Source organism: Bos grunniens, chromosome 1 (assembly GCF_055505025.1).
Source record: "Bos grunniens cultivar Pamir isolate PY7600 chromosome 1, Bosgru_T2T1.0, whole genome shotgun sequence".
Lineage (NCBI taxonomy): Eukaryota > Metazoa > Chordata > Mammalia > Artiodactyla > Bovidae > Bos > Bos grunniens.
In genome coordinates, this window is record NC_141165.1 from 134682459 (window position 1) to 134705847 (window position 23389).

General features: G+C 37.3%; 1 protein-coding gene across 1 annotated transcript; it reads right to left on the minus strand.

The window, feature by feature from the left end:
- Positions 1–8548: 8548 nt before the first annotated feature.
- HSPA13 (heat shock protein family A (Hsp70) member 13) lies at positions 8549–21597 on the minus strand. Its single transcript, XM_086411752.1, has 5 exons — positions 21564–21597; positions 18693–19033; positions 15746–15959; positions 12833–13000; positions 8549–11897 (listed from the first exon to the last, which is right to left on the minus strand). Exons 1-5 carry the CDS (start codon positions 21586–21588, stop codon positions 11230–11232), a joined length of 1416 nt encoding a protein of 471 aa, XP_086267878.1. The 5' UTR covers positions 21589–21597; the 3' UTR covers positions 8549–11229.
- Between the last annotated feature and the right edge of the window lie 1792 nt (positions 21598–23389).

Genomic DNA, 23389 nt, shown 5'->3' on the forward strand with positions numbered 1-23389 from the left:
TCAAAAGCATCAGTTCTTCGGCGCTCAGCCTTCTTCACAGTCCAACTCTCACATCCATACATGACCACAGGAAAAACCATAGACTTGACTAGACGGACCTTTGTTGGCAAAGTAATGTCTCTGCTTTGAATATGCTATCTAGGTTGGTCATAACTTTCCTTCCAAGGAGTAAGCGTCTTTTAATTTCATGGCTGCAGTCACCATCTGCAGTGATTTGGGAGCCCCAAAATACAAAGTCTGACACTGTTTCCACTGTTTCCCCATCTATTTCCCATGAAGTGATGGGACCGGATGCCATGATCTTCATTTTCTGAATGTTGAGCTTTAAGCCAACTTTTTCACTGTCCACTTTCACTTTCATCAAGAGGCTTTTTAGTTCCTCTTCACTTTCTGCCATAAAGGTGGTGTCATCTGCATATCTGAGGTTATTGATATTTCTCCTGGCAATCTTGATTCCAGCTTGTGTTTCTTCCAGTCCAACGTTTCTCATGATGTACTCTGCATAGAACTTAAATAAGCAGGGTGACAATATACAGCCTTGACGTACTCCTTTTCCTATTTGGAACCAGTCTGTTGTTCCATGTCCAGTTCTAACTGTTGCTTCCTGACCTGCATACAGATTTCTCAAGAGGCAAGTCAGGTGGTCTGGTATTCCCATCTCTTTCAGAATTTTCCACAGTTTGTTGTGATCCACAAAGTCAAAGGCTTTGGAATAGTCAATAAAGCAGAAATAGATGTTTTTCTGGAACTCTCTTGCTTTTTGCATGATCCAGCGGATGTTGGCAATTTGATCTCTGGTTCCTCTGCCTTTTCTAAAACCAGCTTGAACATCAGGAAGTTCACGGTTCACATATTGCTGACGTCTGGCTTGGAGAATGTTGAGCATTACTTTACTAGCATGTAAGATGAGTGCAATTGTGTGGTAGTATGAGCATTCTTTGGCATTGCCTTTCTTTGGGATTGGAATGAAAACTGACCTATTTCAGTCCTGTGGCCACTGCTGAGTTTTCCAAATGTGCTGGCATACTGAGTGCAGCACTTTCACAGCATCATCTTTCAGGATTTGAAATAGCTCAACTTGAATTCCATCACCTCCACTAGCTTTGTTCATAGTGATGCTTTCTAAGGCCCACTTGACTTCACATTCCAGGATATCTGGCTATAGGTGAGTGATCACACTATTGTGATTATCTTGGTCATGAAGATCTTTTTTGTACAGTTCTTCTGTGTATTCTTGCCACCTCTTCTTAATATCTTCTGCTTCTGTTAGGTCCATACCATTTCTGTCCTTTATCGAGCCCATCTTTGCATGAAATATTCCCTTGGTATCTCTAATTTTCTTGAAGAGATCTCTAGTCTTTCCCATTCTGTTGTTTTCCTCTATTTCTTTGCATTGATCACTGAGGAATGCTTATCCCTTCTTGCTATTATTACTCAATATATTGTGTTTTTTAAAAAATTAATATTTCATTCTAATTTCTGCGATGTCCATCAAGTTTGTTCAATTACTTAAGTGGTCTTTGAAGCAAAATGAGAGAAATTTAAAAGACTGGATTATAGAGAAGTAGTAAATTTAAATTTTGCTCAGTCCTGTCTCAATCTATGTGATCCCATGGACTGTAGTGCACCAGGTTCCTCTGTCCACAGAATTCTCCAGGCATGAATCCTGATGTGGGTAGCTACTGCCTATTCCAGGGGATCTTCTTGATCCAGGGATGAAATCTGGCTCTCCTGCATTGATTGAATGATTGATTTATTTCAAATTGTAACTTAAAAAATGGATTAAGAGAATAATTATCATTTTTGACATGCAGTTCCTTCTTAGCTAACAGAAGGAAAATTCTAAGCAGCATTAAGTTGAATTATTTTAGGATAAGAATATTTATTACTGAAAGCCCACTATATGCCAAGTGATGTACAAAGCACTGGAATAATTTATTATTTTCAATTCTCACTGAAGAACATAAGGAAGGTATTACTACCCACCCTATTTTACCAAACATGATAAGATACCAAGAGGATCTTAGCCAACAAATTGTAAAATCCAGACCCAGGTGACTATAAAAGTGTTGATGCTCTTTTCAGTTCTCTAATAATATGTCTCATTTCTGGAAGAGCCACTTAAAGAGTCTATAATTAAAGAATAGGAGAGAAGAATTTTAAACCAGTAGCTTTGAAATAGATAAATGGTATTTGTCTTGGGGTCAGGGTTCTTCTTCAAATATAATATTAGTTAAACCAAAATGAATTTGTTATCATTGTAGGTTAAAAAATGGTTGAATAAAGGCAATTTCATATAGTTTTCAATTTAACTTTGATATCTAAGTTAGTGTTAAGAGATGTAATGAAGTATTTTAATACACATGAAAATAACAAATAGTTCTAATTGATCTAGAGGGCTTTTATTCTGGGAAAAATAATCAACAAAATTAAAATAAGAAAATTTTATTGTAGTTAAAAGAGTTCAGAATCTAGAGACAGAATATGTATGTAAAATCTCAACTCCACAACTTTCTGGATGTGCAAACTTGGGCAAATTAACTTATTTCTTTGAACTTATTTGGGTGTAAGAATTTTATCTACCCCTTAAAAGTTTCTTTTTTGGAAATTAAATGAGATGACATAACATTAGGACAGATAGAACACTTTCTGGAATGTAGAAATATTTAATAACCACTTAAATATTAACATTCATAGTTTCTTGTAGTTATACATAGTCTCATGTTTACAAACAAGATCACATAGGACACAGTTTTAAACAAAAAGGGTGAGACAGCCAATATTTATGATAGTCTATTGTATACACAGCAACTTGGGGATAATTCGATATTTAAATAAGATACGGTCCTCAGTTGTGTACAATATGATCTTGGTGAGATCAAGCAACATTGAGAAGGCAGTAGCAGGGCAGATCTCTTTCTAGTCCTTCCAGTTATCCTAGCTCTTGCTTTTCTAGCTGTCATTTTCCAAGCAAGTAGACCATCTGTAGAATATAGAAATCAGGACTTCCGGCAATATTCTGAGCCATTTTTCTCTAAATCTTTTTCATGAAAATGGAAGACTACCTCGGTAGTTTGCATGGCAACTGCTACGCTATTGGGTTAATGGTGCCAAGGTAATGGGTAACAAACCTGGTTTTAAAGGCTGATTAGTTTTGTGACCAAAAGTGGGGTCTGGCTGCAGACCTCTCAAAAAGCCAATAAAGTGTCAAGGTTGGTGTAAAGGAAAGTTTGCTTTATTTTGTATGTGGACAATTGGGGGCAGGGGGAGGACAGACTCCTGTCCAAAGGCCAATTCCCCGCAGCTCCAACAATCAGGGAGCAAGAGCTTTTATAGATGGAGGGGGCTAAATAACAGAAACAGCATAGCTAGCTCTGACAGTCACTTTGAAATTGGTCAGTGGTCTGACCAGCATCATCTTGATTGTTTTAAGTACAGTTAATCTTCAATTCCAGGGCCATTTTGTTTCCATTTCTTGAGACCTGTTCTCAGAATTGCCAGCTTATGTCATGGCTAAAGCCAGATCATCATGTAGTTAACTTCTCCACCTGGTGGGGTGGTTTAAGTATCTATAAAACAGCTCACAGGATGTGAGAAGAAACTAAAAGTCCTTGACTATGCTTAATGAATACATTTTATTATTTGGTCTCCTTTGACTGTTTTCCTTTGTATCTGTATGTTCTCACATCTCTGATTAGGCTTATTCTTTGGTAAAAGTTTTTCCACAGACAAAATTCAGGCAGAGGACTTGGGGGACAAGGATCCATAGGGTCCTGCTCCATTTCAGCTTCTCTTGTTAATGATTGCTGACTAGGTAACCAAGCTTGCTCACTTGCTATTTACATACTGACCAGATTGAACCCGTGCTTAGTTATAGCTGATCAATGATAGTAACATTTTATCTCATGAGGGCAGCACAAGAGAAAAATAAAAATGAATAGGCATATGAGCAAAATGTAAAAATAATATCATTAACTAAAAAATTATCTGTGATATTTGTGAAAAATTTGAAAAATATGTTTCTAAAACATTTAAAAGGAAAATGACACATATGCATTTTTGTGTGTCAAAGGAAGGGATACAGGGTTGATTTTGAGTTCATATTTATAGCACTCAGCTTATCATTAATATACTTGGGGATGATTATGGGCTTATTGCTATTTTTCAACTCTTGATAGACATAATAGAAAACATCAGAGAATAAGACTAAATGAATGATTGAGAATGTGTTACAGTGGAGTACCACAGGAACTAGGCATAAATATTAATCCAGCTTTAGTCAACAGTAATTCTGTCTGAACATTTGCTTCTGGCTTTCTGTTCTGAGCATTTGTGCAACAATCTCCAGGTATTACACAACAGATTCTACTTTCTCTGTATTGCCAGAGCCATGATTTTACAGAAATAACAGATAAGAATTAATGTGAACCATGATGCATAAGGTCTTGAAAAAACTGTTTCATGTATTTTCTTCTACTTTTTACTTAAACCACTTCCTTTTTATTCCATCTTGGCCAGAAGCAGAAGTCCAACAAATGACAATTTGACAAAATGTTTAACCATAAATTAAGGGTCAAAGGTTCAAAAACAGAAAGAAGGAAAACAAAGAAGTGTAAACAACTAAGGGCTTGTTTTTCTTAGGTAGAAATAGGTCCCAAGGTAGAAAGGACAAAGATGGCCAGAGCAGTTACATGACACCACTGGCTGTTTCTTTCTGCCTTTGGCTCAACCACCCATTACATGTCTGTTGATTGTTAGTTGCAAACCCATTGCTTTATCTCCAGCCTCATGTCTGTATTTCAAGAAGGTAGGTCAGAGTTACAGAGAAGGCGATGGCACCCCACTTCAGTACTCTTGCCTGGAAAATCCCATGGATGGAGGAGCCTGGTAGGCTGCCGTCCATGGGGTCGCTAGGAGTCGGACGCGACTTCACTTTCACTTTTCACTTTCATGCATTGGAGAAGGAAATGGCAACCCACTCCAGTGTTCTTGCCTGGAGAATCCCAGGGATGGGGGAGCCTGGTGGGCTGCCGTCTATGGGGTTGCACAGAGTTGGACACAACTGAAGTGACTTAGCAGCAGCAGCAGGTCAGAGTTATGTCACATACTCATCCCTAGCTGCAGAGGAAGCTGGAAAATAATTTTTAAAGTAGGGGATGTTGCTGCCGCTGCTGCTGCTGCTAAGTCGCTTCAGTCGTGTCCAACTCTGTGCGGCCCCAGAGACGGCAGCCCACCAGGCTCCCCCATCCCTGGGATTCTCCAGGCAAGAACACTGGAGTGGGTTGCCATTTCCTTCTCCAATGCATGAAAGTGAAAAGTGAAAGTGAAGTCACGCCTCTCCAAAAAAACTCACTTCTGAAGAATGAATAGAAAAGATATTGTAGTAGCATTTAGCAGGATCTGCCATGACCACTTTTTTTGTTGTTGTTGTTAGCCACTAAATTGTATGACTCTTTTCGAACCCACGGACTGCAGCACGCCAGGCTTCCCTGTCCTTCACTATCTCCTGGAGTTTGCTCAAACTCATGTTCATTGAGTTGATGATGACCCCTTCTCCTCCTGCCTTCAATCTTTCCCAACATCAGAATCTTTTCCAAGGAGTCGGCTCTTCACATCAGGTGGCTAAAGTATTGGAGCGTCAGCTTCAGTATCTTTCCTTCCAGTGAATATTCAGGGTTGATTTCCTTTAAGACTGACTCGTTTGATCTCCTTGCAGTCCAAGGGACTCTCAAGAGTCTTCTCCAGCACCACAATTAGAAAGCATCAATTCTTTGGAGTGTTACAAAGTATTAATATTTTTCAACCTTGACAAAATGTTCTTAGTTACTTGGGAGACAAAGGAGGGGTAGTATTTACAACTAAGATCCAATTTCTAGTTTCCAGTACTACATAGGACACATCAAACAATTTAAGGTGAATGGATAAACTCTTAACAGATGTATTTACATTGTTATATATATATATATATGTATGTATACATATATATATATATATAACGTTGTGACTAATAATTTGCCTTCCAATGCAGGAGTGTGGATTCGATCCCTGGTCACGGAGCTAAGATCCCTTGGGTTAAGGATTTTAAGAAGCAATATTGTAACAAATTCAATAACTTAAAAAAAAAAAGAAGTCCACATCAAAGTTGTGTTACATATTTTAGGTAAGCTATTTAAAACATTTTAAATGTCTTTTTAGGTAAGCCAAAGCATAGTTAATTCAATGAGGTATAAAATAAACTGCATTTGTTACTTTTTTAACATCCAAATAACTTGAGGTGAGGCAAGCTATTAATTCTTTCCAAAATTAAATAAATGCTTTACCATGGCAAATTTATCTTCTAGACTCATAGAATTAGGGCTTTGAGTATACTAGGGAAAATAACCTACATTATTGTGACATTTTCTTATAATTCTTATAAAATTAGCAAGTCACTGCAACTTGTTTCAATGTTTCTTATGGTCAATTATGTATCATCTCCATTCATAGTACTTGGCACTTTCTGTGCCAGGCAGTTACAAAACCCCAATGAATTAGGTACTATTATCTTCATTTTGTATCTGAAAAATCTGTAAATTCAAATTTCTCAGTAATGTGAAGAATTAAATGTGTGTGTGCTCAGTTACTCAGTCGTGTCCAACTCTTTGTGACCCCATAGACTACAGCCCGCCAGGCTCCTCTGTCCATGGACTGGATTTGAATCATAACTCTGCTACTTAAGTAGCTGTGTAATGTTGTATTAATTACATAACACATCTGTACCTTAATTTACATACCTGAAAATGGGTTAACAGTGTGCGCATGCTAAGTCGCTTCAGTCGTGTCTCTATCTGCCAGAATACTCTGTCCATGGGATTTTCCAGGAAAGAATACTGGATTCAGTTGCCATTTACTTTTCCAGTGGATTTATTCCACCCAGGGATCAAACCCATGTCTCTTACGTCTCCTGCACTGGCAGGCGGGTTCTTTACCACTAATACCACCTGGAAGCCCAGGGTAACAGTAACTACTCATAAGTCTGCTAGAACAAAATTTGTACTATTAAAACACTTAGAAAACTCCAGGTACATAGTAAGCACTGTATCATCTATTGCTAAAAAAGGTCCATATGGTCAAAGCTGTGGCTTTTCCAGTAGTCATGTAGAGATGTTAATTGAACCATGAAGACCCTGATGCTGGTAAAGTTTGAGGGCAGGAGAAGGGGGTGATAGAGGATGAGATAGTTGGATGGCATCATTGACTCAATGGACAAGTTTGAGTAAACTCCAGGGGATAGTGAAGGATGGGGAAGCCTGGCATGCTGCAGTCCACAGGGTAGCAAAGTCAGACACAACTAAGCAACTGAACAAAGCTTAAAACAAATGAAAAAAGGGTACTAGTTTCTGTGAACCGGGAATCTGGAAACTGCTTAGCTCAGTGATTCTGCCTTAAGAGTCTCTCAAAAGATTACATTCAAATGTGAACTGTGGCTACAGCATTTGAAGACTTGAATACCAGGCCTGAGTATTGGAAGTTACATTAGAAGCTGCCTACCTGAATAGGTCACTGTATATGTCTGTTTAGTGAAATAAAATATGGACATATCACTCTATTTTCTCATATATTTGAATCTCCCAGCAATGGTAGTTAAAGTAACAATGAAAGAATCACAGGAACTAGTGAAAGCCACATCTGTTTTTAAGGGCTCATTTGAAAAGACTACATGAATCGAATGAACTTCTTTAAAAAATATATATTAAATTTTTTTGTCCAAAGAATAATAAAAACTTTATTAGAGAATTATCAAGTATTAATCACCAACCAAAGGATTACAGTTGTTTATTAAGCAGGGTTATTAACTATCTAAATTAGTTTTGTCTCCATTAGTCAAAAGCCATATATTGGTATTCAGAATTTTGGGTATATGTCATTTCTTTAAATTAGAAGAGACATTTCCTGTATCATGAATAGGATACCCAGAATTCTAAATATCAATTCATGGCTTCTGACTATAATGGAGCCAAAACTAATCTAGAAAAACAAACATTATATTGCTTATAGTGGAATCTATAAAAGTGATACAGATGAGCTTATTTTCAAAGCAAAACCAGAGACACAGGCCGAGAGAACAAATGTATGATAAGCGGGGAGGAGGGAAGAATCGGGAGATTGGGACTGACATATATACACTACTGATACTATACATAAAATGGATAACTAATGACAAACTACTATATAGCACAGGGAAGTCTAGTCAGTGCTCTACAGTGACCTAAATGGGAAGCTAATCCAAAAGAGAGGGGATATATGTACACGTATCACTGATTCACTTAGCTCTGCAGAAGAAACAAAACACTGTAAAGAAACTATACTCCAATAAACATTAATTAAAAAATAAAGAAATAAGTAGAAAAGTAAGCAATTTCAGGGACATTCAGGATGCAGGAAATTAGGCCATACCTGCTGAGGTCATGTGCTATAAGCATCAGATCAGCTCTATTCCCACTTCCTTTCTTATTTACATCAAATAATGTACTCTGGTATAGTCTCAAATAGAAAATAAAGGACACAGTTTAAAAAACAAACTGCAAAGTGGCATTTATTTACATTAAAATGTAAACCACCTGTGTGCACACAAAGTTAAGAGGCACAATGTTACGCACAGCAACTATGATCTTCAGAACACGTCATACACAATAGTATCTGCCGATACATCAGTGGTTCCCGTGAGAACAGTGGTACCGAAACATTCCTGACACCAAACATTCATTCACATATTCTAATCATAGAAGACAGCTAATATTTTAAAAGTTATGTACTTCAAAAAACACTAGCAAGATGTACAACCAACCAAAATATAGTTTTATGGAAAATGTCTTCAGATTATTATATATAAATGATCCCTTTCAGAATGCATTTTTACCTTTTAAATAAACTACATTGACTTCAAGACTATTTATACATAGCCTCCTAAATATGATTGAAGACAGACACAATTTTTTTTAAAGTGTATTATTCTAGAGAATATGCTGAACTATTGGCTCCAAATTCCAACACTGCCATTCTATTTTTCAGACACAATCAAATTTTTTAAATTCCAATTTTAGAGTATGAGATTAGCCATTCTGTCTTGCAAATCGTTTCCTCTAAGAACTCTTAACAGACTGTCCTGAACTATCTCATATATCGGAGAAATTCGAACTTTAAAAAAAAAATCTTAAAATGCTTTAGTTAAAGCTGGTACTATATATAGAGATTTTGATAAATTGAACACTTTTCTCTTAAAAGACCTTTGCACAAAGATCTTTTTCAAGTCTAGTAAAAATTTTTATAAAGTTCAAAAGAACACTTGAATATATTTATAATGCAGTGAAGGCTTCCTCTTTGGCATTTCTCCATTCAGTTCTAAAATAAAACATGTGAACAGACATTTTATATTTTTCTACTTATCTACTACAGACATTTTCTATTCACAAAAGTATCTGATTGAAATTGTTTTAACAGCAATTTCATTGCTAAGAAATATTTTCTTTATAATCTACAAAAACACTTAAGATTTTACTATGAGAAGCAGAAATGTTTTGATGTTGCTGAAATGCGTTTGCTTATTTCTTTTTTTCAGTGATTGGAAATTCAACATCCTTTCAAATTCAGCAATGGGTAAAGAGACATATTTTACATTAGCAAAAATGTTGACCAGAGTATAACTTTTGAATATTGAGAGGAAGTAGCCTCTATTAAGGAAAAAGAAAATCTTCAAATAATAGGGGCATAACAAATAAAACCACTATGTTTCCTTTCTTGGTTCCTGCAGCTTTTCTAAAAGGAAACAAACTAAAACTACTGCACTATACCAATGTTACTATAAGCTGATTTGTGGACATTTTTTAACATTGCCTTCCATGAGATTTCCATATTACTTCCAGTATTCATGAATTTTTTGTTCTTATCACAAACTAACCTTACGGTTAAAACAGTCCAAGTCTGATTATTTTTAAATGACGGCAGGAAACAAATAACAAGGATTCTGCAAATGAGTACAATTTTCCTCATTCACAACTAAATATGGGGAAAAACGTCAGTAAAACTGAATCAAACGCAAGCTAAATTCTCCAGGGCTTACTGACAATAAACACTGAAAAAAAAAAAAACATAAAATAAATAAATACTGTACCTAATTACTGCTGTTTATCAATGTCTTGTTGTTTGATAGCTAAGTTGTGTGTCTGACTCTTTGCAATCCCATTGACCGTAGCCCCAGGCTCCTCTCCATGGGAGTTCCCAGGCAAGAATGCTGGAGAGGGTTGCCATTTCCTTCTCCAGGGTATCTTTCCAACCCAGGGCTTGAACCTGTGTCTCTTGCATTGACAGGCAGATTCCTTACCACTGAGCCACCAGGAAAGCCCCTTATCAACATCTACAAAGGTCTTAAATAACCAAAAAATTATAGTAATAAATATTGTGACACAAACACATTTTTAAAATGTAATTAATAATTCTCTTTTGTTTTCTAACCATGCAGAATCATGGAAATCGAAGCAGAGAATGATAGCAGATTAAAGAAATAAAATATAAATTGGTAATGAAATATTTGAATAAATTTGTAGCTTTTTAGAAAGAAAACAAACTGATTCAATAAATATATTTTAAAACTCTGGAGAATGCAGGTTACATGAATAGGACACATAACAGGACACTGACTTTGTGAAGGTTAACTTTGTCATATAATATGGCTGTTACTGAACATTGTATATGCAGCTTATATAAATAACACTGCTATCTCCTAGTGAATATAAGTACATGACATCAACACTGTCCTTCAAGTATAGTTCAAATTAAGAATTACATCTGATAACCAAGTAAATAAATTGCCAGCCCCTGCTAATACAATTTAGTAAGAACTGGGAATCATATAATTGGCACTAGGCAATGTTTACAGAATATAGTTTTAAGTGCACATGGATGTCTACTTCCAGAATCCAGAAAATACAGTCACCTATAATCCAGTAAGAGAGTTGTACCTCAATTCTATCATTTTAGAAGTACTTGTTGGAATGGGATCTCTCCAAAATCAAGAAGGATCGATCTGGTCACATTCAATCTTAAAATGTTATGCAAAATTTCATATATATAAACGTTATTTTTCAGGTAAATGTGTGAGACATTTTCGAGACTTTATTTGGCTGATGGAGGTGGTCTGATAAAGAGGAAGAGATCATTAGACAAGATCTCAAACAGCCATCCTTTAGTACTTCAGTTGAAGTTGGTCTTCTGTAAATGTTTATTGGGAATTTCTAAAGCACTGACTTGGAGAGGCCAAGAGCCTCCATCAATCCCTGCCTGGATAGCCACTCCTGTCACCACGGCCAGGTCAGGGTCTACAGATGTGTTGGGGTCCTTTCCAAAGAACTCTTGGATGACTTGGCGGATTCGAGGAATACGAGTTGAGCCCCCAACCAAGACCACCTCATCAATCTCAGTCTTTTCCAGGTGGCCTTCTTTCAACACTTGCTGAATGGGTACAAGTATTTTCTGGAAAAGATCTTCATTAAGGGTGTCAAAGAGCTTTCGTGATATTTCTGTTTCAAATAAAACCTGACCCTCTCCATTTTTCTTTTCAGATAGGTTAGCTCCAAACATGCTGTCCACATGGGGGTCATTTGCTTGGGAAAATTTGTCCTTTGGCAGTTCACTGTCACTAGTCGGAGGTCCCTTTCTGTCATTTTCCTCCACTGTTAGTAATACTGACATCTGGGCAGTCTCATGAAGTGTCAGGTTTAACTTGACCATTTCTACAGCTTGTCTTAATCGGTGGATTTCCTCTTTCCTAGAGGGCAGGAAGCCATATGTTTGATAGATCTGTTTGTATAAGTACTGAAGCAATCTTTGATTGAAGTCTTGTCCTCCAAGTTTATTGTTTCCTAAGTTAAAAATAAAAAAGTTTATATTATGACTATATGTATGTGTTTACATATGCATGTATCTGTGTAGTATGTATGTATAAATGATATTCTGGGAATGTTAAATACTTATTTAATGTATTATTAAGATTTTATTCATATACAGACTGATTAAAAATAACTGGGTTAAAAGCAGTTTAATTCAAAAGTACACTATTAAAATACAGTGCACATCTGGGTTCAAATGATGTAAAAGGAAGTCTCTCAGTGATATCAAATACTTTTTCGGAAAATAAGAAATTGAGAACACAGACTGGGCTTTAAGTAGCAATTCAGAAACAAAAAGCAGCATTAGTCTCAAAAGAAAGACGTGTTTCTTACAATAAAAAGTACCAGTAAGCATTTATCTTTAAAAAAAAATTCATTTTAAATGATTAAGAGCTAAAAAGTAGAAAAAATAATTTAATAAGGAAAAGAGTAATGTGATATAAATTCCCATCACTGAACTTGCTTCTAAATGGAGTCCAGTTAGACTACCTATAACTTAAGTTCCATAGGCTTAATTCCTTAAACTAAAACAAAAACCGTAAAAAAACTTAGAATGCAAAATACTATTACTAGATTTCTTAAACATAGCTATTTAGTGAAATAGATTATTAAATGAAGTAAACTGACCATCCTTCATTTTAAATGATTTCTTTCCTTCTGTTCCCTTCACAATGGAGGTGAAAACTACTGGCTCAGTGAGCTACAATATCTGACTTACAGGATATCCAGTCATTTTTTGAGACTTAACTTTTTGCTATAAATAAAATAGGTGGTGGCATTAAGATCACAAGTACAGAAGATTACCAAAATGAATGCGAAGAATACTGAAACACTGAAAAATGAACACTTTAAACATTAGATATGTCAACATGCCTGAATCTCATGAACACTCCCTACAGTTTTCTTACCAGACATGGCTCGAGTTAAAAACATTCCTCCTTGTTTATTTAGCAATGACACATCGAGAGTTCCTCCACCCAAATCTATCACCAAGACGTGAAAGACTTCAGCTTTGTGGAGACCATAGGCCATAGCTGCTGCGGTGGGTTCATTTATTACTCTTAAGATCTTCAGTCCTGTAAAATTGGTTGGAGAGAAGAACAATCATTAAAGGACATGATTAAGGAATTTTTTTTTCACTTAATCCTACAACATATTAGTATCTTCTCCAACATGAACTCCACTAAGTAATAATAAGAAAGAACAGTCACAAGCCAAATAAAAACAATGAAACGGGAAGGACAAATATTGGTTCTTCTGAATAGATATCATTAAAATTTTTCTAAAAGATGACTACAGTATAAAGAAATAAAGGCTCAGATTCAGTGAAATACATCACTCTATTCTTTTTAATACTTAATTTTAAAAGATCCCTCAGCCTCTTCTAAATTTCATATTTTACTTGGGAAAGGAAACATTAACCATATACTATAACAAATAGCTATAGAAATAAGCTTATGGTGCTCATTTTTTAAAAATGACTTTTTTGTAAAAGAACAGATGAATAGATAGAAAAATGATAAAAAGAAAAATCTTAGAAGATATGCTTTAATAGCTACAATGATATTTTTAAAAAGAACTTAAAATGCAAGATCCTTGAAAGCAACTCTGAAATATACAGCAAAATCTGATTTCAAGGTAATGCTAAACAGTAGATGTGCAGACAAAAGATCAAAATTTCCTTGAACAAAATTCTGCTTTAAACTAACTGCCACATATAATGAGTGGCCTTGAAAGTAGTATGACTTTCTGTATCAAGAGCCATAAAAACTAGTCAAACTCTGAAGAATTTATTCAAAGACCATAATACTATTCCCCTTAGCTTTCTGACTTCATCACTCACTCGCCTTTGGTCACACTGGCCAACCCTCTGTTTTCTAAATTCTCATCTTATGGCCGCTACACTGGCCACTCTCTCCCCTGCAACATATTTCCTCCATGCACCTGCTTGGCTCACTACCTGGCTTCCTTCAACTCTGCTTAAATATCACTTTCTCACTGAGGTCTATCTGATCACTCTCTTCAAAACCTGCAAGTCCCCCTACTCTCTGATCACCTAGCAAGCCCATTCCTTTATCCTGTCTTTTTTTCTATAACATGTTCAGTTCAGTTGCTTATTCGTGTCCGACTCTTTTCCAACCCATGGACTGCAGCACGCCAGGCTTCCCTGTCCATTATCAACTCCCAGAGCTTGCTCAAACTCATGTTCATCGAGTTGGTGATGACATCCAACCATCTCATCCTGTCATCCACTTCTCCTCCCACCTTCAATCTTTCCCAGCATCAGGATCTTTTCCAATCAGTCAGTTCTTCCCATCAGGTGACCAAAGTATTGGAGCTTCAGCTTTAGCATCAGTCCTTCCAATCAATATTTAGGACTGATCTCCTTTAGGATGGACTGGCTGGATCTCCTTGCAGTCCAAGGGACTCTCAAGAGTCTTCTCCAACACCACAGTTCAAAAGCATCAATTCTTCGGTGCTCAACTTTCTTTATGGTCCAACTCTCACATCCATACATGACTACTGGAAAAACTATAGCTTTGACTAGACGGACCTTTGTCAACCAAGTAATGCTCTGCTTTTTAATATGCTATCTAGGTTGGTCATAGCCAGAGAATATTACTTTTTTTTTTTTTTTGGCATAGAATTGCTTGACAATGTTGTGTTAATTTCTGCTGAACAACGAAGTGAATCAGCCATATGTATGTATATATCCCCTTCCTCTTAAAACTCTATCCCATCTTCCTCTCCCATAGTATGTTACTTTCTGATACATACTGTATCAAGGCTCTCAACCAGAGATCATTTTCTTCCTCTAAAGCCATCTAGCAATGTCCAGAGACATAAAATTATCACTACTTGGTAGAGAGGGTACTATTGGCTAGCTTCTAGTGAGTACAGATTACGGGATGCTGCAAAATGTCCTACGATACATAGGATAGTTCCCCAACAAAGAATTATTCAGGCTAACATGTCGATAATGCTAAGGGTTGTTGTTCAGTCGCCAAGTCATGTCCGACTCTTTGCGACCCCATGGACTGCAGCACGCCAGGCCTCCCTGTCCCTCATCATCTGCTGAAGTTTGCCCAAGTTCATATCCATTGTATCAGTGATGTCATCCAGCCATCTCAACCTCTGACGTCAAACCTGGAATATTAGGTCCATGAATCAAGGTAAATTGGATGTGGTCAAGTAGGAGATGGTAAGAATAAACATCAACATCTTAGCAATCAGGGAACTAAAATGGACAGGAATGGGCGAACTTAATTCAGATGATTATTGTATCTACTACTGTGGGCAAGAATTCCATAGAAGAAATGGAGTAACCCTTGTAATCAACAAGAGTCCAAAATGCAGACTTGGGTACAACCTCAAAAATGACAGAATGCTAAAGGTAAGAACACTATATCTTCGATACTGATTTTTCTCCAATAGAATATAAGCTCCATGAGAAAAAGGGTTTACCAGTTCTGTTTACCTAGGTAATGAGTATTTGCTGAATGGTATCAAATAAATTTTCTCCCACCTCAGATTTTTAAAAAACATTGTATTATATTCATCTTCACATTAAAACAAGTTCAGGAGAACAAATTCCTCACTGTTATGTGTCCATGTTCTTTCTCAGCCTTGGTCATATACCTGCGGGGTTGCTGTCAGAATATACATATTTTACATTGTACCATGGGGCCTTCTTAATTGTTTATCTACCATATAGTTTGTCTAGGCGCCTAATCAAGTGGATGGCAAAATAATACACTTCATTACAGATTTTCAGCCTAAGAAAATTTTGAGAAAAATGCAACTCAGGCAAGTGATATTACCTGCAAGGTTAGCAGCTTGAATTGTTGAATTTCTCTGCTTTAGATCAAATTCTGCTGGTACGGAAATAACAGCATTGGCAACTGGCATTCCAAGATACTCCTCTGCCATTTCTTTTAATTTTAACAACAGTCTAGAGCCAACATATTCTGGGGAAACGGTGATGGTTTCATTACTTGTTACAGAAAATTCAACCATTCCATTTTTGTTTAAAACCTGTGAATAAGATTTGCAAAGATGAAAACACTATATATGAGTGTGTATTTATATCTACATACATATAATACATACACATATACTAATACACATAAATATATATATATATATATACACACACACACTGAATGTATTCAATCAAAACTTACCCTGAAAAGGTCATAAAATTTCATTTGTTATCTAGCAAGTGCATGTACAAAGATTAGAGGCTATTAAAAGATATACTTTAAAATTATAAAATGAATCTACTCTAGTTTTTAATAATAGCAGAAAAATAAAATTTATCATTAAGTATGCATTAGAGAAGGAAATGGCAGCCCACTTCAGTATTCCTGCCTGGAGAATCCCAGGGACGGAGGAGCCTGGTGCACTGCCATCTATAGGGTGGCACAGAGTCGGATACGACTTGGCAGCAGCATATAACTAGAACTCAATACGTATGTCAAATGTAAGAAAAAAATGAATGATGAGATAGAGCGAATTTAGTCACTCAGTCGTGTCCGACTGTCTGCAGCCCCAGGGACTGCAGACTGCTAAGCTCCTCTGTCCATGGAACTTTTCAGAAGGATACTAGAGTGGGTTGCCATTTCCTTCTCCAGGGCATCTTCCTGACCCAGGTATTGGAACTTGGATCTCCTGCATTGCAGGTAGATGCTTTACTGTTTGAGCTACTAGGAAAGCCCAATAGAAGGAATAACAGTTGCTAAATCATGTATGTGACTCAAGATCTTCTTTTTCAAAAAACTAATTTATTTCCAAACATAATAGATAATTGAAAGAATGTGCTGGTACGTATTAACAAGAATAATTTTAATACTTCACTATTTTTGCTAAGAATCAAATATCACTCACATTCCTATTTCCATGAAAACGTATATTAGTATACTATCCTTGCTAATGTAAATGTATATTTGTACATTTTTAAAAATTAGATTAATTCCAGTATGTTCAGAGTAATCATAAGAGAAACAACAAAAAAATTGGATCACTGAGAAACTTAAAACACACACACACACACACAATCTTAAAATAACTCTAGGATCAATAAGTAATGTACCCAAAGCTGCAATTTAGAGGAAAATGTATAGCTTTATACAATTTTATCATTACAAAAGAAAAATTACAAATTAATAAAGGGTCTTAACAAAAGACCCTGATGCTGGGAAAGATTGAGGGCAGGAGGAGAAGGGGACGACAAAGGATGACATGGCTGGATGGCATCACCGACTCAATGGACATGGGTTTGAGTGAACTCTGGGAGTTGGTGATGGACAGGGAGGCCTGGCGTGCTGCGATTCATGGGGTCGCAAAGAGTCGGACTGAGCGACTGAACTGAACTGAAAACAAAAAATTAAAAGAAAAGCAAAGAAATAAACCAAATACATACCTGGAGAAATTTTTTTCTCCTCTGAAAGATGAATAAAAATTTCAGAGCTTTTATGTATGGGTTATTCAATAAGCAACACTGATACAATCATCTAACTTCAAAACTATTAGAATCCTATTTCATAATTTACCAAAAAAAAAGGAGAAAAACCCTACATAAATATCTAAATATTTAAGAGAAAAAGCCCAGCAAAACCCAAACCTACAAATACTTATATAAAAGCATTAGAAAAAAAATACAAGTGGATAGGATAGGAAAGGCTGTTGTAAGTAGCATAAGACTCTAAAAACGTTTTTAAGGAATTATTGAGATGATTTTACCACATAAAAATCTAATACTCTAGACAATTAAAAAACAAAATTATACATCAGTTAGTTAAAAAAAAAAGGGGGGGATACTTAAATGTCACAAATGTATTTTTATAGTCATTCAAAAAAGATAAACATCCCAAAAGAAAATAGGACAAAGGGTGAGAAATGGATCACTGAAGAAAAAAGCAATAAACTGATTTTTTTAAAAGTCTGACTTCACTAGAAATCACAGGAATGCAAATTACTACTATTTTTTACTTATCTACTGGCAAAGACTGAAAAATAATAACTACTGAAGACATAGGCAGTCTGAAAAACAGATAAGAGCATGTAAACTTTTCGGTGCCCAAAGTTGGCAATACAAATCAGAAACCTTAAAAACATACAACCATTTGGCCTATAAAATTTACGAAATTATCAAACAAGTGTAAAAATACACATGTACAAACAATGATATTCACTGAAGTTCCAATGACAGTGGAAAACTAGGGAAAAAATAAAACATACAGAGACTGGACAATTAAACGGTAGAACACTTGTTCCACACAACCATGAAAGATAATGATGTAAAACTATATATATGATATATTGATGAGTTTCAAAGAAGTCAAAACACAGCATGCCTAGTATGATCTCTTTTTCTATATACAAATACATATACACACACACACAAAGAGAGTATCTATTTATCCATCCACCTATCTATAGGTATATGGGACTTCATTAGCCACCTGCTACAATGCATTCTATAAAAAAAGCAATGCAGTTTGAGGATGGCAGAGTGAGAAGAACAATAAAAGAACAATGCATTTTGAAGATGGCAGAGTGAGAAGATGGTAGTGTCCTAAGTCCTCAACAGTGTTGTGGGACCAGCGAATTAACCAACCCAGGAGCCGCTGTAGGACTGCTTGTTGAATGAGATAATATAACTTCCATACAAACTGAGTCCATTGAAACATAAATTTTTGTAACTTGAAGCCAAAGAACTAATTGAAACAGTGTGCTGAACTAAAAATACATTTCACCTTAACTTACCTTAAATGGGTATCTCCCAATTTCAGCCTCCAGTTCTTCCGGGGTAAAAACTTTGCCTATGAATCTTTTAGCATCATATATTGTGTTCTGAGGATTCGAATCTGCAAGCTCTAAGCTTTCATACCCCACATAAACATCGTCGTCAGTGAAGGATACCATGCTGGGTATGCTGATATGACCATTTTCATCTGGAATGACCTTTACTTTTCCTGTGCCAGGAAAAAACACCCCAACTGAACAATACGTAGTGCCAAGGTCAATTCCAATCACTTTAGGAGTAGGCAATGGTAAATACTGTTGTGCCAAATAGCCAGCCAACAGGAGAGTCAAAACAGCTGATCCTGAAATACAGGCAAATTAAAAGTTATGTCTTATTAAACTAGTATAATTTGATAAATTACAACACTAAAATCACTCTTCAATACTAGACTATAAAGTCTCAAAATTTTTTTCTTTTTTACTCATAACATTTCTCAAACATCATGTTTTTCACAATTCAAACTGACTATAATACCATTAAAATGAAGTAACAAAAAAGAAAAAAAAACCCTGTATGTTAGTGTACTTAAGGATGAGTAAAGGGCTGAAAAAGAAACATTTCAGTAATACTTGTACTAATATTGACAGGAAAAGTCATTTATCTGGAGCAAAAGTCAGAATGTAACCCAGTTCAGTTCAGTGGCTCAGTCATGTCCGACTCTTTGTGACCCCATGAACCTCAGCACGCCAGGCCTCCCTGTCCATCATCAACTGCCAGAGTCTACGGAAATCCATGTCCGTTGAGTCAGTGATGCCATCCAACCATCTCATCCTCTGTCATCCCCTTCTCCTCCTGCCCTCAATCTTTCCCAGCATCAGGGTCTTTTCAAATGAGTCAGCTCTTCACATCAGGTGGCCAAAGTATTGGAGTTTCACTTTCAACATCAGTCCTTCCAGAACACCCAGGACCAATCTCCTTTAGATGGATTGGTTGAATCTCCTTGCAGTCCAAGGGACTCTCTTTCTCCAACACCACAGTTCAAAACCATCAATTCTTCGGCACTCAGCTTTCTTTATAGTCCAACTCTCACATCCCTACATGACTACTGGAAAAACCATAGCCTTGAGTAGACAGACCTTTGTTGACAAAGTAATGTCTCTGCTTTTTAATATGCTATCTAGGTTGGGCATAACTTCCCTTCCAAGGAGTAATCGTCTTTTAATTTCATGGCTGCATTCACCATTTGCAGTGATTTTGGAGCCCCCCAAAATAAAGTCTACCACTGTTTCCACTGTTTCCCCATCTATTTCCCATGAAGTGATGGGACTAGAGGCCACGATCTTAGTTTTCTGAATGTTGAGCTTTAAGCCAACTTTTTTACTCTCCTCTTTCACTTTCATCAAGAGGCTGTTTAGTTCTTCTTCACTTGCTGCCATAAGGGTGGTGTTATCTGCACATCTGAGGTTATTGATATTTCTCCTGGCAATCTTGATTCCAGCTAGTGCTTCCTCCAGCCCAGCATTTCTCATGATGTACTGTGCATATAAGTTAAATAAGCAGGTGACAATATACAGCCTTGACATACTCCTTTTCCTATCTGGAACCAGTCTGTTGTTCCATGTCCAGTTCTAACTGTTGCTTCCTGACCTGCATACAGGTTTCTTAAGAGGCAGGTCAGGTGGTCCAGTATTCCCATCTCTTTCAGAATTGTCCAAAGTTTGCTATTTAGATTTTATAGTTTTATAATTAGCTTTAGATATCAATATTAAAACAAAATTCTATTATTAACATTTCCACACCAAAACCCCTGATATTGTAATGCTGAAACTCTTTTATCTCCCCTCTCCTTTTTCTTTTCAAAAGGATGAAATGGATAAACTGGAACGAAACAGTTTTGGAAGTTGCTTAGATATTAAACTGTCACTTCATAACAGAACACACTTAACCTTTTCTGTATTAAATATGAATGAAGGACATCTTGCAGCGGTGATATTTAGGAGAAAGAAGTGTGTAAGTTGATGCTAACATCCCCTGCACAAATGGTTCCTAGCTAACAGAAGCTTGCCAATAAATGTTAATTATGAAAAAAACAAATATGTACAAATGTTACACTGCCTGTAAACTTAAGTGAAGGAGAAAGAAGCCACTTCGAATTTATAGTTAATCTGTTACTTGGTTTCAGGAGGCTGTGTTATACACCTGTGTCCACTCAGGTTACATACAACTCAAAATGCCAATCTAAAGGAGTCTCTTTTACTAATTCTTAGCTTCGTAACAATTAATTACTCAATAAGAAATAACAAAAATCCTCATCAACACGTAATGAAATGAAATCAACTCCCATTCCCACCTTCCACTGGCTCTTACAGACTCATTTTCAGAAACATTTTATCACATTCTCGTCTGGAGAGGGTAATTCCTACCCGGATTGGTGGAAACACTGGCCTACACATTAAAGAGCCCTGGGTCTCTCAAAATCCAGCATCCCACGAGCCTACACGTCGGGATGCTGCTAGTGCTCCTCCCCCTTCCTCCACAAAGGAGTCTCGGGAATGCATATTCTAGAGGCCTCTCAAAGACCCCGATTCAACCAAGGATTCAAAAATCGACATTCCTTGGATAAGAACACTTTCTGAGTTCCAACATCCTTGAAATGTATGCAGAGGGTCGCCGCCGGCCCTACCCGGGCCTACAGCGGCCGGGGCATTCCTAGAGGCGACCCCCAACCCGGCGTCAGGAACAGCCCTAAACCGCCTCAAGGGCACCTTTCTGACGCCTTTCCCGCCACGCCAGCGGGATCGAGCAGTTGCAACAACGATCCCGACCCATCCCTGCTTCCCTCAACCGCTCCGGTGCCCGCGACAGCGTAAAGAACCCTCCTAGTTACTAACCTAAGATCGTCATCTCTCCGGCCATCACAGTCCCGCCGAAGAGGCTTGCGATGACTGTAACATACGTGAGGCACCGCCCCCAAGCCCCCTGGCAGACCCGCGCTCTTCTGGGAAATGTAGTCCTATTGCTCTGACTCGGTCAGAGAAACTATTAGAAAGGACTTCATTTCCCGTGAGGAGGCGGGGATTAGGGCCCCCATTCAACCGCTGCCAGTGACGCCTGAGCCGCCCTCCCACGCACGGGCTACAGAGCCAATTACGCTGGGATGGCGGAGTACTAAGAAGAGGGACTGGAGTTTCTAAGCAAACGTGAGGTAAAAGGCCATCTCTTTAGCACCGCCTCGCCGCTCTGCATTCTGGGAGGTGTAGTTCCTCTCACTCCCCGTTCGCCTACGGGAGAGTGAGGACTGTTTGGTTTTGGCGTTTTGGGATGATGTCCCTAACCAGGCCCAGGTTCCAGCGTTTGTTATTTCGTTCTTACTACCTTTTGAAACGTGCTTTTTTGCTTGGGATCTAGATTCCAGATGTGGGTTCTTAAATGTCTCCCATTCCCCGCCCACAGCATCCTTTAGAAGAGCCTCTGTCACAGTGCAAGCCTAGAGGGTGACTGGGCGGGCTACCTTGGAACTCGGATAAGAACCTCACTCCTTTGCTTTTCTTTTGGGAAAAAAATGTATTCGAGCACCCTCAGTCAGTGCGATTTAACCAAAGGAGTAGGGATATGTTTTCTCTATCGCTAAAACCGAGGGACGTTAAAAACAAAAATGTAAACAAGATACCTTAACGTTCTCTTGAGTTAAGTCCTAAGTGGCAGGAATTGTTCTTATGTACAAATCCCATAACATGCCACGGCCATTTGGGACCCTTGTGAAGTGTTTTTCTGGTTCTAGTCTTCAATAAACCCGATTTTTCTCCCTTCTTTGTCACTGCTTATACATAATGGCTCCTTCAGAGACTGTTTTGTCTGTTACTAATGTTAACATTCATCAGAACTATGATCTTGGAGAATTGAACTCTATTTCCTCACCTTAGTTGTAAGTCAGACGATCCGTGTTGACAGCAAGTCAACCTGCTAGGAGAATAATCGGCCAATGACTTTCTAACTAGCTTTCTAACCGATTAAAAAATGTATGTGAAAATGTTGATGGGCGGTGGCCAGGCTTCTGTAGGCTACCCGGGGTGAAGCTGCTGAGGGCTCCGGCAGATGCCTGGGGGCGCTCACAGAAGTATAAAAAAAAAAAAAAAAAAAAAAAAAAATGTTGATGGTTATTGAATATGTTATGGTTAATGGGGATTCATTATAATGTTCTCTTCACTTAGGTGGTATTTTAAAAATCTTTTGTAATGTAAAGAATAAAAAGTATGTGTATTTTTAGTGAGTAGTATTCACTACCATTTCCTTACGAAGAATGCATAATTCAAACAATCCATGAATATTATTAAGTATAATGATCATCTTCACACTTACTGAGCACGATGTTAGCCACTGGTAACAATCAGAAGGAGAGACAGAAGGTAGATACATAAATGTAATTTACTATGGTATATAACATAATTATGGTATGGCCATAGGGGATAAACAGTACTGAATAAAGTCTGTATAATTTTATCTTGAAGAGAAGACAGTGGAAGATAATATGCCTAAGAGTACTTTGAAGAGTGAAAGGGGCTGGGAGAGGTTGATGGGATAATAAGAAGCAGTTGGTTGGAGGTATTTCAGGATGAGGGAACTGTATTACCAAGAGTGTAGAAGCAGAAGGCAATCTCATAGATCAGAGCTGTGCTGTGTGCTTAGCCTCTCAGTCATGTCCGACAGTTTGAGATCC

Bases quoted from the DNA above. Each gene is read 5' to 3' on its own strand.
- HSPA13 (XM_086411752.1), bottom strand. From the start codon at position 21,588: ATGGCCGGAGAGATGACGATCTTAG. The intron at 15,960-18,692 runs GTAAGTTAAGGT...TCTTATTCACAG, and splicing joins TTGGGAGATACCCATTTAAG to GTTTTAAACAAAAATGGAAT. The intron at 13,001-15,745 runs GTAATATCACTT...CCAATTTTACAG, and splicing joins TCAAGCTGCTAACCTTGCAG to GACTGAAGATCTTAAGAGTA.